Source organism: Choristoneura fumiferana, chromosome 3 (genome assembly GCF_025370935.1).
Source record: "Choristoneura fumiferana chromosome 3, NRCan_CFum_1, whole genome shotgun sequence".
In the NCBI taxonomy this organism is placed as follows: domain Eukaryota; kingdom Metazoa; phylum Arthropoda; class Insecta; order Lepidoptera; family Tortricidae; genus Choristoneura; species Choristoneura fumiferana.
In genome coordinates, this window is record NC_133474.1 from 9,051,518 (window position 1) to 9,067,426 (window position 15,909).

At 37.7% G+C, this 15,909-nt stretch overlaps 1 protein-coding gene across 1 annotated transcript in view; it reads left to right on the forward strand.

Moving 5' to 3' along the window:
• Window positions 1-5,677: 5,677 nt before the first annotated feature.
• Window positions 5,678-15,909, forward strand: part of LOC141426510 (long-chain fatty acid transport protein 4-like) — a gene marked incomplete in the record, with an annotated part of 41,188 nt that continues 30,956 nt past the window's right edge. The window contains 1 exon segment of the mRNA XM_074085461.1: window positions 5,678-6,120. Coding sequence (XP_073941562.1) covers window positions 5,945-6,120 — 176 coding nt within the window.

The window sequence follows — 15,909 nt, forward strand, 5'->3', positions numbered from 1 at the left end:
TCGCTACAAATATTTTACTGCTATGGAGTTCTTACTTCATTTATAGCCTGTTTTCAATCTTAATCTGCGAAACCATGGCGAAAGTATGCGAAATTCATACGAAACTAGCTGGTGCCCGCGGCTTGAATCTTCTCCTGACAATAGCAAACAACAAAAAAAAATTGCGAAATCGGTCTAGCCGTTCACGCGTGATGCCGTGACATAGGGAAATAGGGATTCATTTTTATATATTAATAAATAATATATATAAAAGAAGAAGATTAGATGTTTTGCTGCATTTCTGCAGTTTACGGTGTCAGTGTGGAAACAAGGTTACATTATATTTGTAGTAGCTATTTTTTACACTATATTTGGGTGGTTATGAGACGAGATAGTCTAAGAACAACATTATCACTTGTTAAATAAACCTGTATCTAGTCATTTTGTGACGCACATTTAGATATTACCATTCAATTCATTCCTGCCAGCTTTTTGTGAATCGACCTATTTTGGCGTAAGTATGTCTAACATCGCTATCTAAAAACAAAGTACATATCAAATCATGTTCAGTGATTGTAAAGTTGATGAAATATTTTACACCGATACGTTAAAGACGTAAAACGAATTGGTACAACTCGGGTCCTACACCTACGCACGCATAGATTGATTAACAGCTATGCATTAGTATAGCAAATGTATTGGTCTCGCTTAAGTGGAATGATATCGCCTGATTTAGAAACAGCGAAAATCTTAAATCGTTCTGCCTCGCTTAGGATCTGTGGACAGTTTTTATCTCTCATAATATAGGAAATATGGAAACCAGTTTTTTGAAGCATTGATTGTCAACAGCAAAACTTTTGAAATCAAAATGGTTGAAAATAACATATGAATTTTATGCCAGGCGAGCCATTTACAGAGGATTAGCCGACCACAGGAGACAGCGGTCATAACATAACGAATAAAGGTCACGGAAGTACTAAGAAATATATGTTGCCCAAGGTTAACTAAGTATTTGTGGTTTTCTTATAGGTAGCACTAAAATTCCAGCAGACAAATTAGATAATAAAACAAAATATTTGCACCCCAGCTTGTTAACAACATGTAGCTATATATTGACGCAAGATTGACGCAGGTGCTAGCTAGCTAATATAGACAAAACGAGTAGGTTCCCCTTTAGTAAAATATAATGTGGTTTAGGCAAGGTTTAGGTATGAATCTATCGAATTCGAGTTACAACTTATTTAACGTCGGCGTTTGACAGGCTGTCAACAGCTATAAGATGTGCCCTTAGACAAGTGAAGATCAAGATGTGCCAGTTTGTGCATATATCGTTCGAACTACACTGGCGTTTGTGCTCAAAGTTCAAATATGGTAGGAATCATATGATCAAAGTAGCCTTCACTTACTTTGCGGAGTTTACGAAAAGAATAAGATTCACGCCAGCCACACCAGGCCAGGCCTCAATATTTCTTAAAAAACAAATTATTTTTATTGAGTCGGCGAATATGGCTCGTTGTTCTCATTGGAAATGTAAATAGATAGTTTTCAGATTGTTTTATTTACTTGTAAATAGTGTATCTTATGAGCAAAATGGGTTTTAAATATTTTTTTTCCCACATGAAAGCTAATATAGCTCTAGAAAGACAGCAATAGCTCATTAAGTATTTGATATTAAATTTTCACTTTGATACCCTTACCCTCAACACCTACCCGTTTCTGAGTAAATAGAGTTGACAAACACAAAGCCGCATGCACCGATGGATGAAGTAATCCTATAGCTCAAGCTCTATTTTTCTGATAGATACGGAATCTTAAAAATAAGCGGAAGTGGACATTTACGCCAGCAAAATGACAACATAAAAATTCTTTTTTAGCATGTAAAATGATCAACGTAGGTAATGCCTATAAAATTTTCCGATAAGTACCTACATTACAATGCGGTTAGTTAGACGACGCCTCTATACCACAGAATATATAATAGTACTAACGTACAGAATGGCCACACTCCGCCCCGCACCGGTTCGAGTTACCCCACCCCTCAAGCGCAGATTGCAGGAAAACCGCAGGAAAGCAGTCGGGTGCGCAACGCGATGTATATCGGCCGCGCCAAAGACTACAGTATATACAGTTGTGGTCATATAATTAAGAACGATTTTTTATAGAGAAGATTTTATCAAACTGACAAGTGTTACTATCTGCATGTATATTTTTGTACTTCTCTCGGCATCGTAAAACTTTTCCGTACTAGCGGTAAATTCATTTATACATATAATTGGCTAAAAAATAAATACATATATAAACTTTATACATTACATCTAAACCTAGTATTACTACTTACTGGCTGGTCATATAATTAAGAACGCTGAATAGTTTATTTTTTATTCAAATTTATATAGAGAACGGACGGCCGCTTTGTGGTTTTAGGTTATTATTCGAATAATTTTGGCGCCATTTAGTGCCGTAAAAGTCTTAAAGGCGATTGCTTCATATAAAAACAATGGGGAAAAATAAAAGTTGTGATAAATCTACAAGAGAAGTAATACTAAAACTTCGCGACAAGAATTGGTCGTATAAACACATAGCCGATCATCTGCAATGTTCAAAAACTATGGTTTTCCACGCCATAAAGCATTTTGCCACGTATCAAACTACTTCAAATGTTCCGCGTGTACCTAGACAAAGAAAGTCATCTCATCGAGATGATCGAAATATCGCTCGTTTGGCAAAACAAAATCCTTTTAAAGGGTCTAATACCGTCTAATGAGTTAAGAAAAAAATATTTTGGCGAAAACAATCGTTCATCCACCATTACCTCTCATATTTCGTTTTCTAGAAAACAACCCTTCAGCAATCTCGGCACGCATTATTCGAAGGCGTTTGGTAGAAGAAAAGTTGCACGGAAGGATAGCAAGGAAGGTGCCTATGTTGAAATGATGTCATAGGCAAGCCCGGCTTGCATTTGCAAGAAGATATGAAAACTGAACAGTCAGACAGTGGAAAAACGTTCTTTTTTCTGACGAGACAAAAATAAATAGGGTATGTTCTGATGGCAAACGATATGTAAGATGGCCTTCAAATAAATCATTCGACCCAAAGTACACAAAAGTGACTAAAGCATGGCGGAGGAAATGTGAAAATTTGGGGATGTTTTTCTGGACATGGTGTTGGATCTGTTAGGCTGATAGAAGGAAACATGGATCAATTTCAATACAAAAACATACTGGAAGAAACAATGTTACCATATGCTGAAGGCGTGCTTCCGGTTATTTGGACATTCCAGCATGACAATGATCCCAAGCATACTGCACGTACCGTTAAGGAATTCCTCACATCGCAATCAGTTTCTGTCTTAGATTGGCCAGCCAACAGCCCCGATCTTAACCCAATAGAGCATCTTTGGTGCGAAGTCAAGAAAAAGGTTTCAAATCGACAGTGTGGCAATTTAAGAGAACTGTATGACGTATTCTTAGAAGAATGGAACTCTATCTCTCTTGCGAAATGTCAAAAATTGATAGATTCAATGCCTCGCCGGTGTAAGGCAGTAATAAAAAGCCGTGGACTTGCTACTAACTATTAATTTTAGTTAAAATGTATTAAATTGCTTTTTTTTCTGTACACATTTCACGTTAGTGTGATTTAGTTAATCTAAGTTTCAAATAAAAAAAACTTTCGAGCAGTTCAATAAATCGTTCTTAATTATTTGTCCAGCTTCATTACTATTTGAATTTGTTACTAAACAGAATAAAAACAAAATTTGTAAAAAAATGTCAGCAATTTTATTATTTATTCTTAATCCCGTTTGCTCTATTCATGTGGCTATTTCATAACGTAACTAGTTACTTCTAAGAAGGAACCACGACTACACATGACATGATTTAGTTAAAAATAATCTGGAACTTCAAATCGTTCTTAATTACATGACCACCACTGTATAGGGAGGGTCGCGCGGCACTAAGTTCGGGAGCAATTATTTTGCGAAATGGTAACGGTACCCTACCTAATGATTTCTGAAATTATCGCGATTAATACATGAAATAACTACGTACTGAATAATTCGTTTAAGTTTGTATTCGTATATCTATGGTAATTAAAAATAATAATGCTTAAATACACAGACAGACACATTTTAAGTAGGTTTAAATAAATGGGTAAGATTAACGATTACTTTTATTTGCAGTATCTAAGCCATACCTACATATAAGTACCTTTAAATGTCATTGGTAACACTTATTAGGGTTTTGCGATAGTCAGCCCTGTGTATCTTACGCACACATTGACGCGTGTACAGACATCGTCGTGCCTATGTAAATTCAAGAACGCGTATTTTGTACGGCGTGGCCGCCGTGTGTCTATACCTTCCGCCGCCTAACTTTGTCTAAAAGTTCATTGCCCCGACTAGTACCACAACAACTATAAAGGTATAATTTCAATAATTGAATAGGCACTATACCGTTAAGCGATTCGAACACAATCCGGGAGTAACGTAAAGACGTCGCATAAAAAATGTATCTCAAAAATGCGTCAAAACTAATTAACCTAATATTAATATATAAACTAATTAATTAATTAACTATTAAGTAATGAACTTTTAGGCAGATTTATATGGCGCGTGGTATACTCTATCGCTAAACATAACATCAAAACAAAAGTTTTTTTTATTCCTGTTAGGATAACATATCATGCTCTTAATTTCCTGCCGCTTTACATTAGGTTAACCACCCCTATGCGGATTATTCATAGTTCCTCTGGCAGTACAAAAAAGAAGAATTATTAGTATGAAAGGAAAGGAATAGTTCTGCCAGTAACCCCTCTATGCCCTATGCTATATAGAGTTTCAAGGATAGTCAGAGCTTCCATATTCCAAATTCCAAGTCGGCGATCATTGTTGCCGTCTACTGGATAAAAGATGTCGCTAGGGGTAGGGTACTGTCGGCATTACTGTAGATACAGAAAGTACATAGCACGGCGCAACAATTAAATCAGTCTTATTTTTAGTACATTGTGTCTTAAGGGCGGTAAACAAGGAATTACGAACGAGAGTCTATTAGAAGCCCGAAGTCGAAGACTGAGGGCTTTAATGAGTCGATGTTCGTAATTCTAGTACCGCCCGTGCGACATACAATGTTTTTCATCACATTTGCGTGTAAAATTGTATATTTGTAAAAGAAAAACTAATATTTTTTCAATAATTGCCGATACCGCTGACTGCGCTCTTGGCAGCGCCAGCTCCGCGCCCCCCTTCCCCCACAGCATGTGCATGTGCCCCACGTGCGCGCGCCGCGCTCCTGCACGCCATGCAGTAACAAACTCATTTACCGACCTTGGGCTTCATGACAAGAAAATGTGTACGGGCAACGACTCATTTACCGACCACGGGATTCATGACAAGCACATTAAGGTCGAGGGTTTTATTTGGGGGGTTGCAACCAAGGTAGTCTGCGTTTCAACACTGTTTACGAGCAAGTGTGATGAAAAAGTAATTGTACCACCTACCTACCTGAGATTAGTTGCGTGTTTGGTGCTTAATCATGTAATTGACTGACCTAAATAAGCCTTAGATGTCGCAAGACAACCTATATAAAGAGTCCGATTCAGACTAACCTGCATGCAAAGAAAAAAAAAACAGAAAATTTATTTTCCGAATTCTACCTAAACATCAGAAATGAAATATGTCATTGAACGGCGTGTGTCGCGTCTAGCAGTATGTTATATATTTTTTTGTAGAAGATTTAGATGGTGACGCCGGCATTGTTGTCATATCGGACTCCGGTTCGGGATCAGCTGTTGTCCGCGCATGTGCAGCTGCCGAGGGGCGCTCTACGCCATTGACGCGCGGTCGCTCGCCCGGCATAGCCGCCGCTCCCGTCCGACGGTCGTCGATGGACGCGCGTGCCTCGGTGTGAACGTTTGCCCCGACTGTGCGGTGCTGTGTTATTAGTTACGGCCCACTGGGACGGTCGCCAGCATGGACGCGGTGCTGGCAGCGCTCGTCGCGCTCATGGCACTGGCCGCCGCGATGGCCGCCGTGATAAGCACGCTCTCCAAAGCTGCGATTTTCGCTCTCCTAGCGATCGCGCCATGCGTATATCGCTACAGGAAACGCATTTACGTAATCGTCAAGACATTACCCCGGGATCTCAAGTGAGTACCTCTTTTATATCGCTTCCGAAAATTGATTTAATATTTAAACGAGTTATTGATTGGAAATTATAGCGCTAGCTTTTGATGGACGTGGATTTGAGGAAGGTTAGAATCACGCCACAGGAAAATAATATTTTTTTTGCGGAAAATAAAACGCGAAACTAACTATATAATGATGTTTTTAATAATTTCAAATCGTTGTTGTTGTAATTTCGCATCTATCGTTAACGTGTTTTATCGCCGTTTCTTTCCTCTACATTCTTACTGTGAAAGCATATCGCAGGAAAATTAGTACCACTCGATACAGTGACCGTACTCGATAGCGACGGATTATTTGTAGAGGCGCTTTACAATTCTCCATACAAATAATTTACGCCGTCGCTATCGAGTACGGTCACTGTAAACGCATGGTACTTAGTTGTACTGAACACTGCGTAGTTTTTGTGTATTGTATAGAATCGCTATATCCACAAACTTTATCACTATTTGTTCGCGACGTGTGTTTATATATTAACGGAAATATTAATTTTCGCTGGGAAGCCGGGCCGGTAGCATTCATCAAAAAATGGGTACAGTCAAGTGTAAAAATACGAACTTATTCAGTTTCAAACATTACCACAGACTCTTATTCCGACGCAATAAGACCGTAGTAACATATTTTTGAGTGGTTCGAATAGATACTTATTTTTGCACTTGACTGTACACACGTTACTTGACATGACTGTCCAGGATAACTGTATCTTAATTTATATGCCATCACTTGGTTCGCGGGTTCCCTGTAATTTGGTCGTTCGTACGTGTTCTGAGTGCTTTGTCTGCTCATTGAGACTTCTTTTGCATAGTTAATTGGCATACCTGCAAAACGGAGGCAAATATATTGCTAGAGGTCTATAACCTGTCAACTCTCAATCAACAAATACAAAAGCAGTAGTGGGTGTAATAAAAATGCAAATGAATGGATTATTTCGAAAGCGTTCTCTACGATTATGAATTTGCTAATGGGTATATCTACCTTTACAGGTAGGAATGTAGGAATGAATTAATTACATAATTACAATTGACAAACGTAGATACTTGTGTATAAAGTGCAAGTTTAAATGTATACACTTGTTTTTTTCTTATTTGAAATTAATATTATACAAGGTTAAGGTCATTATTATTAAACAACTGAAAACTTTAGAGTAGCTTACTCAGAATCGGGAGTAGGATAGATAAACTGTATGTTAAATCATGTTGTGTGTTTTTAAAACCCTTTTTGATTGTGCCTAGCCTAGTATTTGTGAGTGAGGACCTAGACAAAAACCGTATTCAGGTGTAGTAGTTCATTTTGGCGGGAATGAAAACTATTTTGTTTTTTAATTGGTACTACAGAAACATCTGATATTTTTTCCATTGACTATAGTATGCTTATTCCTACTGATAAAAAAAAAATCAGCCACTTTTAAAAATTTCATCCATCGCCCATTTAATGTTTAGCGAGGTAGCATACCCACTATTTTCAATATTGGCCGTTTTTTGTCACTTTGATGTTCTTCTAAAAACTGCGATGGACAACTGACTAGTATAGGTAAATTATGAGTGTAGAGTTACAAAGCAGAACATATACGAACTTTTTAAATTATAAAGGTAGGTACCTACCTATTACAAAAAAAATATGACGTGTTTGAGGTTTTCAGTATTAACCCACTGTTACGCTATTAAAATTATATTTAAGTATATAATACTTACATTGTTACATTAGTCCGCTTATATAGTAGAGCGTAAGTAAATATATCTACACTTGGTTGGATTCAGCTGCTTGCACTGCACTGCACCATTTTGCTACAATGTGCTTCGTAATAAGCGAGGTAAATTAAAATAAGTCGTGCCACAAATTATACGTTGTGGTAAGGAGTCTGTTAGATGTTAAAAAAAACGTTGAATTCCTGCAGGGTTACTATCAGGGCCTAATTGCATTATAAAGTAGGTACATGCATTCATTTCGCACATGAATCTCAAAAACTCAGAGATACGAGCTCGGGTTTGAACCCACGATCCTCTACTTAGAGGTTATAGGTCAAACCACTTGGCCACCCCGGCTTTTTACCTACTTAGATATTATGTTTAGTTAACCTACAGGCCAAAGTTGGGGTATTTTTAGTATTAGTACTACTACTTATACTTATGAGCCGATAATGTTGAATCATGGTGGTTTCTAATAGGTAATGATAATGACAATGAAAATCGAGAATAACGTTACCTACTCCACCAAACCAAGATTTACCTATACCGTTAAAATAACGGCCCGTGATCTTCGACAGGCTTCGCTGCGCTTGCGCTTGGCTTAACTCCTGCCGTACTTGGAATCAGCTAATAGACCATGTTATATTATTCTGATGCAAAAATAAGGCGACCTATATGCCCAAAATGTCATCACCTATTTTTTAATTAATTAAGTTAGTCACAATCGGACGGTAAATAGTGCATGTAGGCATTATATGTGTAGAAAAGATAAATTAACTACATAACGCAATGCGTACAAAATATACCATTTTTTGTGGCAATGCCTTCCGCTGTAATAGTAAGCTGTAGCTATAAAACCGTCGAAAGGGTCAAAATTATCTTCTTACTTTAGCTCTACATAATAATGTCATGCATGGCATGACATTAACAGCATTGTAGATATTATTTAGCTCTTCTCTTCATGAGATATGAAATTGCTGCATTTGGTTTTTAAGGTTCCGTAGTGCTAATAAGGAAACCTGTTAGCCATGTCCGTCCTCTGCGGCTTGGCTTAGAGACTCTATCAGCACTAAAATCCGTAGTTTTACATGGATATACATATAATTTTACATATATACGGATAAGCAACACTTAATTAAAAAAATTAAGATCTTTCAAAAACATTTCATTTTTCATTTCATTCTTTCGATTTTTTTCATTTTTGTTTTGTACTGCTTTTGGTGATCAATAAATAAACTATTTGTATTGAATTGTATTGTATTTCAGCCATGCCAAGAACCTTTTTCGATTAAGTGATCCATTTGCGAAAATTGAGGAAATTTGAGGCTTTAAATAACTTTCTTTTAGATAATAATGCCCCCTCCCCTGCTAGATAAGCGGTTCGGTTGGCGTAAAAAATTAGAAAAAAAATATAGTTAGTAATCTAAGTAAAGGTGGGTCTACGCTAGACGAACCGAGCACGAGCGAAGCACGAGCGGAGCCGTTCCCGGCTTCGTCGTTCGCGGCGTCAAGTGTGGACACGTCCACGAGTGCACTGCGAGCGTGAAGCAAATCCCTTTGTGTTCGTCAAAGAACCGACAACTGGCGGAACGCAGCCGAGCACGAACGAAACGCTCGCAGCGCGCTCGTTCGAGGCTTGTAAGTCGGTCCACATTAGACGAATTGTGTTCGGCTCGTGCTTCGCTCGTGCTCGGTTCGTCTAGCGTAGACCCACCTTAACGAATTAAAAAGACTAACTATCACTGCTTATTAGCATTACAAGTTAACGAGTAACATTACATCAAACAAAACTAATAAGAGTCATCTCATTCCGATGGAATAAGGTAAAAAATGGATACATATACTCGTCTGTTTATAGTCGACTAATACAATACACTCCATGAACCCAACTTTCAAGTTAAATAATTGATAAATGAAATTTTAAAATTTTCATAAACATGAATCAATAGGACGGAATTCGGTCGTCGGTCGAGATTGTACGGTCGATTTGTCGTTCGCACCTCGCTATTGACTTGGGGTTTGAACTTAAAATTTAGTAGGTGGGTAAAATAATAATTTTGTTTACTTTACTTTTTGGACCTATGGCATCAAAATGTGGTCCACTGCCAGCAAATCAAACATTGAATGTCTGCAAAGAGCTCAAAATAATAGTCTGAGAGTAATTGCAGGGGGGCCGTGGTTTGCGCGGTTTGAGAAAAAAAAACACCTTTTGGCTCCGGAACCCTAAAAAGGGCAAATGTGTACCCTTGAAGACGAGAGCTGGTCGATGGTCCACCTCTCTACAAACGCCACCTTCTCGCTCCAAAGATCTGATTATAGTCTTGCGACTGATGGCAGATAATAATAATAAAAAAAACTTTACGTATTCCTATTATATTATGGCGTCGTAATCAATGTTTTGCCATAACAGTTTCGGCTATCAGATCAGATTATAAGCCCGTCCGATCATGATAGTACAGTTAAATTGATCTAAAATGCTGTAATTAGCAGAAAGGTCACCGTGAACAATAAATAAACTAAAAAAAGCGATTAAGCCGATTTAAATATATACGTGATCCGATAAATTATGTTCCAAAGGTTAGACACATGATATCTAATGTCAACGCAATGCATACCTACTAGTGCACTCCGTCATTAAAGTATTGTAAATCACATTTAATTACAAAAAAAATATAAACGTTTGGACCCAACCATTATACACTAAGGTACGTAATGAAATGATAAAACTATTCACATTTACTAACAATAGCATTTGACATGACCCAGTCCTACTTAAATTACCAACAATCGAATAAACAGTATAATACTTAGAAGTTAGAATATTAGGTAGGTTTACAACTGTAGTTCGTCCTAAATTCTGAAAGAAATGCTGTAGGTACATACGTAACTCGTACCTTTACCTAATGACACATCAACACTTATCTAACCTGATGTTTGTGCTAGATAGAACTCTAGAAACAAAACTATTTGAACTGATCCATTGTTCGCAACCGCGTCGCTCGAGCGGATTTCGCCGACGCCACTGTAGCTGTTACTTGGTAGGTTCACTGCGCTTGTGCAAGTAAACAACTCACAATGAGTACTTTTACAGTTGTCTCATTTCCCTGTTATCTTGCTGTTTCCTGAAGGGTCCTGTTAAGGCGCAGTTTGACCCTGAACGCTTCCGACGAATGGTAGTACGAGTACATGAATACTTCTAGTAAACTGTGGAAATCGATAACCGCCACCTACATTCGCCACCTCGTGCCACCGGCCGGCGCTGTTAAACGTGGCTTGCGTTTGTTTACTTAGCTTAATAATAAATTCGATTAGAAACTGATTTTAAAATTAAGTAGGTAGTTACAATGCGTCAGTAGAAGAGTCGTGTATAATTACCAATTACCAATTAAGCTTTATCATATTGAAGATTCACAATTTTTAAAACGAAGCTTAGACGAGCGTCCATGATCTCGAGCAGCGCCACTCTTCACACGTAGGTACCTACTGTCGTTGCTTGTAATTGAAAGTTTATACGGAAAAATTATGAATTATAATGAAGAAATAAAATACACGTATTATAAAGATCGCCTATAAAAAGTTTTTAGACATAATTTCATGTTTTTGTTAACGAACCGATTTCATCAAATCATGTAAGTATTAGATACGTCTACACGAATGTACTCGTATATAATGAATATTAGGTAACATATTTTTTTATCGTTTTGCTAATTCAAGTAGTTTTTAGGGTTCCCTAGCTCAGTTGGCAAAAACCGAAACAGTGTCGCTCTGTTGATAAGTATACTTGGTTTGGATAGGTAATTAATTAAATGTAAACAAACTTCAGCTGCCAGATTTGGTACATTCAAGGATTTTAAACATTTTATTTATCTATCATTGTAATACAAACTAGACTAGTGTATTTCAGTACAGAAATGTAAATGTTTAGAAAGTTTAATGGGGGAATTTCAATATTTAAGACACCAATTAACGTTGTTTTGTTTGTAACATCCAAACCAAGTATAGAATGCATTTAAGTGACTACAGTAGAGTCGACTCGTGACCACGGCCGCTGCAATGTTGTCGAACCGTTGAGGTAATTTTAGTAATAGATAGTTCGTGATAAGACCCGAGAAATATTAGTTATTTTAGTAGTCTAAAATACGAGTATGTAGATAAGAACTAAATATTATATACCATATATTACCATATATTAGAACTATATATTATCTTTATAAATTATAGCACTTGCAATAGCATGGGTTCGCACCTCTGAGTTTTTCGAAATTCATGTGCAAGATTAATTCGAAATTTACCACGAGCTTTGCGGAGAAGGAAAATATCGTAAAGAAACATGCATAAAGCCGCAAAGCAATTTAATGGTGTGTGTGTGAAGTTCCCAATCCGCACTGGGTCCGCGTCGGAACGACGGCCCAAGCACTCTCTGTCTGAGAGGAGGCCTGCGCCCAGCAGTGGGACGAATATAAGCTGGGATGATGATGATAATTAATGATAACTCTTAATCATACAGTGTTTTTGTTATTTACATGTGTCACGGGGCTTTGTAAAATATCTTCTCTACCTAATCTACCATTGCGCCGAACTTATCCCACCCGTCAAACCTGTCCTAATGTTCTTAATTCGGCTGCGGCTCACTAACCTTGGCATTCTCCACAGCACAGCTGACATTATTGTCCTATTTTTAGGAAAAGTTTAACTCCGCGTTAATTCATTGAGCTTTTCAACTAAATATAGGTACTTACTTATCTTTAAGGAAATTTACGTTTAGCTTGATAATTTAGGAAAGGGTCACATTTCGACGGGTCTCTTACTCAACCTCGTATACCTACTTATTTACGAAATTCGAATTTGATTTTCATATAATTTCAAATACGAGGTTGAATCAGAGATCCGTCGATTTCAGTTGATTTCTCTACGCTTCGGTTTGAAGCGTTAAACGCTTAGGTAGATGAACATAGCACAACTAATAATAACGAGGAACAAAAATATGATATGGCTTGAAAACCATATATTTATCCCACTCAGCCTATTTTTTAACGAAAAAATAGGTTATGCGATTCAAAAAGAACATCAACACATGCAAACTTTAGATTTATTATACGGCGAAACCATTATTTTTTAACCAAGGTATGGGGTTTGTGAATTAGGGCACAGGGGCTTGGCTTTTCCTGGGATTGGGTAACTTTTTTTACAGCGAAAGCGTTACAATGACCTTGTGCGTCTTGGCCACCAATTTTACATGAAATATTTTTGATGGAGCCGTGGAGGCCTCAAGCAGAGGATCGTGGGTTCGAATTCGGGCTCGCACCCCTGAGTTTTTCGAAATTCATCTGCGAAATTACATTTGTTTACACGAGCTTTACAAAACAAAAACATCGTGAGGAAACCTGCACCAACCTGCTAAGCTATTTAATGGTGTGTGTGAAGTTCTTAATCCGCACTGGGCCCACGTGGGATCTACGGCCCAAGTTCTTTCATTCTGAGTAGGCCGTATATGGCCTGGAATGATGATAAAGAAGATTTTTGGTGGGATACGATTTCCATCTCGCTCATAAAAGCGTGTAAGCGTTTGCTGTGTCTATAGCGCCAGCGTGTCTGCGGAGCTACTATGAAATTCGAAAATCGAAGTTCGTGTCGTTCCGTCCCTCTCACTCTAGTATTAAACAATAATATATAAGCGTCAGCGAGTTGGCAAGACACGAAGTTCGAATTTTGCACTTCGTAGTAGGTACAGGTACAGGGCCTGAGGTCTAGGTTGCGTAGGCGAGGCGAACACGATGCGTTCAGGAACTTCAGGGCTGTATTATCAAAGGTTTGGCATTTACTCAAATCCGCCTCCACATGTCTAAAGGTCACTAGGTAGGTAACGAATTTTCTCATGTATTGCGTACGACAATTTTGTAATTAGGTACCTATTTGGTATAGGACAATGGACCCCTTTGTCTAAGATATGAATCAGAGAGCTTAATCACACCCTTCTGTAATGTGTTACACTAAACTACTTATGTTAAAAAATATATTGCGAGTGGATTCGGTCAAGAAGTTTTGGTTAATTAAATAACCATAAATGACTGTTTAACATTGCACTCATGAGTTTAACCAATCGAAATTATGAAGCCTATAGAATATACAAGCGACGAGTTGTCTATTTTTTCCTGGCTGGTAGATATTGGGTTGGCGGGTAGGTGTAAGTCGATACGATACTAGATACTTTTACTTGCTTGATTAGTAAATAAATTTTGTATCAGATAAGCGCTATTTACCACGAAATTTACCACGAGCTTTGCGGTGAAGGAAAACATCGTGAGGAAACCTGCGAAGCAATTCAATGGTGCGTGTGAAGTTCCCAATCCGCACTGGGCCCGCGTGGGAACTATGGCCCAAACCATCTTGTTCTGAGAGGAGGCCTCTGCCCAGCAGTGGGACGTATACAGTTGTGGTCATATAATTAAGAACGATTTTTATAGAGAAGATTTTTTCAAACTGACAAGTGTTACTAACTGCATGTATATTTTTGTACTTCTCTCGGTATCGTAAAACTTTTCCGTACTAGCGGTAATTTATTTATACATATAATTGGCTAAAAAAATAAATATATAAACTTTATACATTACATCTAAACCTAGTATACTACTTACGGCTGGTCATATAATTAAGAACGCTGAATAGTTTATTTTTTTTCAAATTTATATAGAGAACGGACGGCCGCTTTGTGGTTTTAGGTTATTATTCGAATAATTTTGGCGCCATTTAGTGCCGTAAAAGTCTTAAGGGCGATTGCTTCATATAAAAACAATGGGGAAAAAAAAGTTGTGATTAAATCTACAAGAGAAGTAATACTAAAACTTCGCGACAAGAATTGGTCGTATAAACACATAGCCGATCATCTGCAATGTTCAAAAACTATGGTTTTCCACGCCATAAAGCATTTTCCACGTATCAAACTACTTCAAATGTTCCGCGTGTACCTAGACAAAGAAATCATCTCGTCGAGATGATCGAAATATCGTTCGTTTGGCAAAACAAAATCCTTTTAAAGGGTCTAATACCGTCTAATGAGTTAAGAAAAAAAATATTTTGGCGAAAAGAACCCTTCAGCAATCTCGGCACGCATTTTCGAAGGCGTTTGGTAGAAGAAAAAGTTGCACGGAAGGATAACAAGGAAGGTGCCTATGTTGAAACGGTGTCATAGGCAAGCCCGCCTTGCATTTGCAAGAAGATATGAAAACTGGACAGTCAGACAGTGGAAAAAACGTTCTTTTTCTGACGAGACAAAAATAAATAGGGTATGTTCTGATGGCAAACGATATGTAAGATGGCCTTCAAATAAAGCATTCGACCCAAAGCACACAAAAGTGACTTTAAAGCATGGCGGAGGGAAATGTGAAAATTTGGGGATGTTTTCTGGACATGGTGTTGGACCTGTTAGGCTGATAGAAGGAAACATGGATCAATTTCAATACAAAAACATACTGGAAGAAGCAATGTTACCATATGCTGAAGGCGTGCTTCCGGTTATTTGGACATTCCAGCATGACAATGATCCCAAGCATACTGCACGTACCGTTAAGGAATTCCTCACATCGCAATCAGTTTCTGTCTAGATTGGCCAGCCAACAGCCCGATCTTAACCCAATAGAGCATCTTTGGTGCGAAGTCAAGAAAAAGGTTTCAATCGACAGTGTGGCAATTTAAGAGAACTGTATGACGCTATTCTTAGAAGAATGGAACTCTATCTCTCTTGCGAAATGTCAAAAAATGGATAGATTCAGTGCCTCGCCGGTGTAAGGCAGTAATAAAAGCCGTGGACATGCTACTAACTATTAATTTTAGTTAAAATGTATTAAATTGCTTTTTTTTGTGTACAAATTCACGTTAGTGTGATTTAGTTAATCTAAGTTTCAAATAAAAAACTTTCGAGCAGTTCAATAAATCGTTCTTAATTATTTGTCCAGCTTCATACTATTTTAATTTGTTACTAAAGAGATTAAAACAAAATTTGTTAAATTGTCAGCAATTTATTCTTTATTCTAATCCCGTTTGCTCTATACATGAGGCTATTTCATAACG